At 35.3% G+C, this 7,363-nt stretch overlaps 1 protein-coding gene across 1 annotated transcript; it reads right to left on the bottom strand.

The window, feature by feature from the left end:
- Positions 1–343: 343 nt before the first annotated feature.
- LOC104591917 (calnexin homolog) lies at positions 344–4,410 on the bottom strand. Its single transcript, XM_010251065.2, has 7 exons — positions 4,271–4,410; positions 3,933–4,031; positions 3,764–3,833; positions 1,221–2,350; positions 1,048–1,119; positions 798–914; positions 344–689 (listed from the first exon to the last, which is right to left on the bottom strand). Exons 2-7 carry the CDS (start codon positions 4,011–4,013, stop codon positions 552–554), a joined length of 1,608 nt encoding a protein of 535 aa, XP_010249367.1. The 5' UTR covers positions 4,014–4,031; positions 4,271–4,410; the 3' UTR covers positions 344–551.
- Between the last annotated feature and the right edge of the window lie 2,953 nt (positions 4,411–7,363).

The raw sequence follows: 7,363 nt of genomic DNA, 5'->3' as shown, positions 1-7,363 counted from the left end.
AGAAGCTTTTGCGAAAGAGTAATGACAATCTGAAGAATGGACGAATGAGCTTGCAGTATATAATCCTCCACGGTCTCATGGTTTGGCCAAACCATATGCCGAGGGGGAGGGGCGCTAGGCTTTAGCACTTTAATACAAGTAACAACCTTGTTCTGCAAGTCACCTGCCAACAAAATACGTTCAAACACTGCACCATCTCACTTTCAAGTTGGTAGTATGGAGGCGTTGGAAAAAGAGATCCCAACTGGAATTGAAGGGCATCATATCAACTTGTTTAACAATATGCCACCGCATAAAAAAAGATAACTTCAGATGGCATAACAAATATCTCAATGCATGAGAATTTTAGGGAAGTGTGCTTTTCGGAATTGATGATCAAAACGTCAGAAAAACAGAATTTCTCATTTACACTACACAACACTTGAGTTTCTTCAGAACAGAGCTCAAAAATTTAGTAAAAATGGGCCTTTAAATCAGGAGTTCAGCGATATAGTTTGCCACTGATCAAAATTTTGCAGAAGTCTACAAACTAAAAACTAACACTTAATTCTCTAATTATCTCGTCTGGTAGACCTCCGACGAGGAACAGCATCTTCCTTCTCCTTCTCTTCTTCCTTCTCTCCACTGCTTTCCTGATTATTGTTAGCCTCTGCAGCTACAGTACTACTTGGCTCCTTGGTGACCTTAGTCTGCATGCATAGAAAAACAACCTCAGAACCAATGCTTATCGATGGACGTAATCCGGCAAATCATTAAGTTTAAGAGATAAAGAGCAATATCGCCTATTGAAAACTCACAGATGCTTTCTTTCCACCAAAGAGAATCCTAAAGAAGATTGTCAAGATAACTATCACAATGGAGACAAGAATGCCAATGGTGAGGTTCGGTTGTGTCTCTGCCTTCTCAATGAGATCCTGCAAGAGACATACAGTAACTAATATGAACTTCCAACAAGATTTTAATCAATGTTCAATAATGAAAATTACTAAGCTGCACAAAACACATTCAATGATAAGAAAAAATTACGGTCTCAGCCTCGTGACTCACCAAGATTTTCAGCTTGTATGCATCCAAGAAAGGAATATCTGCCACCTTGTATAGGAGGTCAAATACTTTCTTCTGCAATATTGAATCCCATAGTTTTAAATTTCATTAGAATATATAATAAATACAATAAATTATCTGAGCAAGTTGAAAAGAAATGAAGGCTAGAACAACACCTTAATGCCTGAAAGCCCATCTGAAAGACCTGCCGTCGGTTCCTCAGCCTTCTGCTTCTCTTTCTCAACCTCATATTTTGGCTTCCATGCAGTCTCCCTGTATGATTCTGCAACCTTCTCATCACTTGCTATCAAGATGTTGTCAAACAAGATACCATCCTGCATTGTCCAAATCTCAATGCCAATGGCTGCTACAGGCTCAAAATCAGGCTTTTCAAGCTCAAAATAGTCTGGGTTTGGGATCTCCCGGGGCTTCCAAATACCCTTGTAGTTCGGGTTGTCAATAAGAGGGGCGTGCCATTTTCCCTTGTAAGCAGGGTTCCTCTTCATAGGCCTCTTCCATTCACCACAACCAGGTGCTGTCTCACATTTGGGATTATCAATCTTTGGTGCCTCCCACTCACCATCCTCCTCCTCATCCCAATCTTCTGGCTTCGATGCATCAGGATCATCAATTTCCTCAGGCTCATCGTCCAACCACCCTCCTGGCTTCACAGCTTCCTCATCTACGATTTCCATGGGAGCATCCTCATCCCAGTCATCTGGCTTAACTGCATCTGGGTCGGGAATTTTTGCTCTCTCATCCCAGTCCTCTGGCTTCTTATCATCTGGGTCTGGAATGGTTTTGGGAGGGATAAGTGCTGGTTCAAAATCTTCAGCTGACAAGAAATTTGCCTTCTTCTTCTCTTCCCCATCAATCAAAATTCTCAATTCATTATCAGGTTTCAGAATGGCAGTGTAAACGTGGGATAGTTTATCAGAGGGAACAGATGGAGGGTACTTGAGGTGGTGTTCAATGAAGTTGCCACTCTTGGGGTTCTTGTGCTTAAGAATGAAATGCACCTTATTTGTGGATCCACACTTATCAGGTCCAAACATGATGGAGTAAGGAGACTCGTTATCAAACTCCTTGGGTTTCCAACCAGCCTCCTGAGGTCGCAGATACTTCAGGTATGCTCCTCCACATTCTAGTCCATTCTGAAGACGAACCTCAAATTGTAGGACAACTGTACCATCCTTGAGGTCCACAGGTTTGTCAAGCTCATTCACTATGGCATACTTCCTCGCTTTCTCACTCACAAGAAGTCCATAGTCATCATGCCCCTCACTCTTTGCATGTTTCCATACACCTGGTACCAATTACACAGAGATCAGCACAAAGTACAATCGGAGAACAATTGAGAAAAGCAAGGGGACCAAATTTGTGAATAGAACCCAGGAATAAGAAATCGGGAAAAAAGACCAGGTGAACATGTTTCATCTTCTTTGGCAAATCAGCCTAGTACACACAAATGGATACAATTCGACTTGAATCTGAAAATAAATGAATCAAATTTGGATGTACCTATATCCAATTCATTTCAATCCATTAGCGGCCCTACCCAAGTGTCATACATACACCATGCATCACTAATGGAATGAACATAAATTACATAATGAGAAACACTGAGAATGCAAATCATGGAAATGTCCATCAACTTTGGTGGAGCAAATACCAGTTCAACACATCAATGGTGAAATTCATGTTGGTCTGCTAAATGAATAAATTGAGGGTACTTGAGGTGGTGTTGCAAATGATTCATCTAGTGTTTGTCCATGACCCACAAAAGGTTAACAACGCAATGAAGTCAAATTATAAGAAACATAAGCATGAACTACAAAATCAATGTATCTTCCATTGCTATAGATGATTTTTTTTCCAGTGAAAGAAGCAAGTCATAGACTTCAATAATGCGTACAAATACACATGTGTGTCAAGAAATTCCATCAGCACATGTTGAGTGGTCAAACAAAATGTCATCACTTATGAATTGGAAAAAAAAAAAAACGTCCTAACCAGGAAGATATGGCAATGGAGGAAAGACCGACAAGACGAGCGTCAAATGTCCGAGTAGTAATACAAGTTTCCTCTTTGTTCTTTCTTACACTTAATGAGCAAGTGAAACAAATGGCAGACCAGAGCCACTAAATTGAAATCAATGATTCTGGAAAACCACATAAAACGCACGGAATTTATTGATTACCCAAACTATAGGAGAATGCATGAAATGAATAGGCTGTATTTGGCATTCCTTATTTTAAGGATTTATCTCCTTTTCGCTGTTAAAAACTCAGTGTTCATAAGGGCATTTTAACTGCAAAAAGGAGATAAGTCCTTAAAATAAGGAATGCCAAATGCAGCCTTTTTTCCTTCTATTAACTTAAATCAAGAATAACACATAAGATTTGCATTTACGTATGATATCACAGAGAGATCCAACTAGGTTTAGACAATGCAATGTTAGAAGGGAAACACAGAAGAAAGAAACAAAACGCGAACGGAGAGGGACGAACTAATATTTATTCGTTATACTCCTAAGCACCGATCCACTCTAAGAATTTGACAAGTTTTCTACCTTATAAATTTCATTCGTCATATAATTAGCCACTAATAACATGTCCTTGGCAATAGTAAAACATGTAAAAGATATCGGCGTACAAATTTTACGGTGAAAACAAAGGACGAGAGTACTAAATTATCAACCGGGGCCCGGAAGTAATACCTTTGTAGTCCTCCTTAACAGAAACGGTCCATCGCCCCTCGAATGGTTCGTCAAACGACTCATAAAACAGCTAAAAAAACAACATAATTTCATAATTAGACACTACAAAGTTCTCCAACGAGGGCAAAAACAAAATCAATATTCTATCAGATAAATTTTTTTCCCTTACCGCATCGGACGCGCCGAGCCGGACAGTAGCACATGCGATCAAAAGGAAGATAAGTTGCAGAGATATTTTTGTAGCTTCCATCAGAACGTTTTCATAACCCTATAAGAAATCACCAGTGGAAGATTAAAGAAGTAATAATAGTAAGAATAAGAAGAACTTCACTAGCTGAAGCCCTAACTAAAGTCTCCGAGTTCCCAAAATCCTGGACTAGAAATTCCGGATCTGTAACTGTGAGCTACTGAAGAAATAGATCTGGGATGAGGAAAATTCTATACGGATTGAGAACAAATACAAAAGAGATCCGATGACTAGGGGAATGCCTTGGAACGATATCTTACCGAGAGTCAGAAATCGACGTCAGAGCTGCGATGTTCTAAAGGAGTCGCCCCTCTTCCGATGGCGCAACAGATCGTGGATCTGATAACAAGGGGCTGGAAAGGACCTTGGTAGAATAAAAAGACGGTTTTTGAGTTGTTTCGACCAATGGTATCACAAGCCACGTGAAATTAGCCAATTATATGTCGCCACGTTATCTCCCCGTACCATTGTGTTGGCTGGAGCAACATTTGATACGGTTTGAACTTTGAAAAATTAAAAAAAAAAAATGGAAGGGTTATTATCTAAAAGCCCCCTTGACTTTTCTTTATTACTCTTTAACCTACTCACACTTTTAAAACCCTCCAAGCCCCTATTAATTTGTCGTGATTTTTTTTTTTTAATTCATCGGGCATACAACCGGGATAGCCCATTACCAATTTACCATACCCCTCCCGGCCTCCCCAGCTGGTGGCATGGAAAAATTGTGGCATAATAAAATTTAAAGTTTCTTGTTGAAACTTTCAAATTCAGATTAATTGAATGGGATGACTGTTCATAGGTTATACATGAGACGAATGATGAAGTTCCACGTCATTAATAAATTCGTAGGCCCTAATGGAAAAGACAAGGGTCCGTGGAACCTTATAATTCGTTTATCGTCGTTGAACAATAGGGGTGGCAACAAGTCGAGCTTTTCCTAAGTTGTTCGAGCTCAACTCATGAAAAACTCAGTTTGGCTTGGTTTCAATCGAGCTTTGAGCCGAGTTTGAGTCTAATTTATTGGCTCGATTGTGAAATGACTAGAGCTCGAGCTTACTAGAGCTCGGCTCGCGAGTTGGATCGAATATATATAATAAAATTATAGAAAATAATATATATATAATAAAAATATTATAATTCTTAATTTTTTTAAATATCAAATAAAAAATATTCTTATATATAATTTTTTATTTTTATAAAATAGTTTTTTCTCAAAATAGAGCTTAAGCTGAGCCGATCTCGAGCTCAAGGTTCTGGCTCGAACCGAGGCCGAGCTCAAGCCTCATACTATTCGGCTTGGCTTGGCTCAAATCCACCCCTATTGAACAACCATCAGGTTCAGCTAAACCTTGCTTGAAACTTTTCCTGAAGTTTGGTAATTGTAATCACTTGGCATGAGCTTTTTGACACATTTGCAATAAAACATCTAAACATTTCTAACAAAAGGCATTAAAATGCCCAAAATACCCATATAGTTACTATTGAGGCTGATTGTATACTAACTTTATGTACAAAAAAAAAGAGTTTAAATGTGCATCTTTATAGTTGAGAAATTGATATGAAGGGCAATTTTGGAAAATAAATTAATTTCAGAAAATAGATTGAAAAGGCTTGGGGTAGAGATCGTTATAAGATAAACGTTTTAGTCAAAAGTAACTACATAGGTAATTTGGACTTTTTTGTGCCCCTTGTTAAAAGACTCTAACATAGGGGTCTACTTAGAGACGTGTCAAAAAGTTTTGAGGAGGTGATTGCATTTATTAAGTTTTAGGAGATATTTCAATAATGACAGAACCTTTAGGGGAGCTTTCAACAATTTACCCTAAAAATTATTATATCACACCTTCATTTGAAAGTAGAGAAGAACTCCGTACCAAGGAAGTTGCAAATATACCTGTATTTCCTTTTGTTTTTTATCTTTTTAATTTTGGTAGTATCATTTTATTTGATATTCACTTTTTATTTTGTAATTATATCTAATTTGAAATTCTTATTTAACTTAAATAATTAAATTTGGTTCACTTTGTAATTTAAAAATATCTACAATAACTCTTTTATTTAAATTAATCAATTACACTACAAAGATTAATATAGGTCCTATATCCTTTAGTTGATACTTTTTTTAGATAGCCATTAGATATATATCTAGAGTTAGTTTGGAGTGAAAACTGGTTTTTGCAAATAGCCATGTTTCTAGAGTTAGCATTTTTTCCTCAAAGTGAAGTTAAGTATTCACTTTTTTTTTTTTTTTAAGAGTGGGTGCATACATTTCTCAAGAATCAAGTTTATATTTGAAAGTGGAATTAACCACTTTTGAGATGCTCTTTCTTGAAAAAGTAGGATACCTCTTGTCAAAAGAAAAGCTCTATGATGAGGGTTTTGTTCTAATATATAATAGAGAATGACCCCATATTAATTAGGAGATTAGAATTTTGATAAATTTTGTTTAACATCGACATTTTTTGGTTATTTAATTTAATATATTAAATCAAGTTTTATTTTAAATAATAACTCACTTTGTGGATCCTATATTATTTGAAACGAGTTTTTGTTTTTTTAGTTAAGTACCATAAACAATTATCACAAAGCTTTTGTTTTAGAGTATGAATAACCACTTTTTGATATATTATTTCTTAAGAAAAGAACATGACTTTGATATGCAAAATTGAAATAGTATGAACCCTATAGCGTTTCAAATTTACTTGAGCTAATTAGAGTCTAACCCAGTCATTATTTTTTGGTGATTTATCTATCCATGGTGACATGCATTAATTAATTTTAAAATTACAATTATAATTTTACTAATTTTAACAATTTAAAATCGTAGAATTTTATTAAGTTTTATTTTTTAAAATCAATGTAATTATTTTAATTAAGTACCACTTGTTTAATTATACTTTCATCTTTATTAATGAATTATAATGTTTTTATTCTTATTAATTAATTTTTATTTTGTCTAGTGATTTTTAGAATGAAAATTGAAATTATTAATATGATAATTTTATTTTTTAATCAATTAAGTTAAACTTTAACTAATTTTTAAAACTTATAATATATTTATTAATTAATTTTAATAAAAAGTCATTTTAAAATTTAGATTATTTAAATGCATTATTATAATATGATAATGGTAATGAAATGTTTATTTAAAATGTATAAAGAATATAATCAATCTTAATACAATAGAGTAAGTTGTTGTTGCCTAGGGTATTTAACTTTTAGGGAAAATTTCTTAAAGTACCCCTAAGGCTTAGCTAATTGACTAACTCTACCCCTACAATTTGACTATTATCTTAAAGTACCTCTACTGTTTCTAACAATTGACTAAATCTACCCCTATCATTAACGTCTAT

Source organism: Nelumbo nucifera, chromosome 4 (genome assembly GCF_055504915.1).
Source record: "Nelumbo nucifera cultivar China Antique chromosome 4, China Antique-T2T, whole genome shotgun sequence".
NCBI lineage: Eukaryota > Viridiplantae > Streptophyta > Magnoliopsida > Proteales > Nelumbonaceae > Nelumbo > Nelumbo nucifera.
Note: the sequence above shows the minus strand (reverse complement) of the source record. Positions and strands in the feature narration are given on the sequence as shown.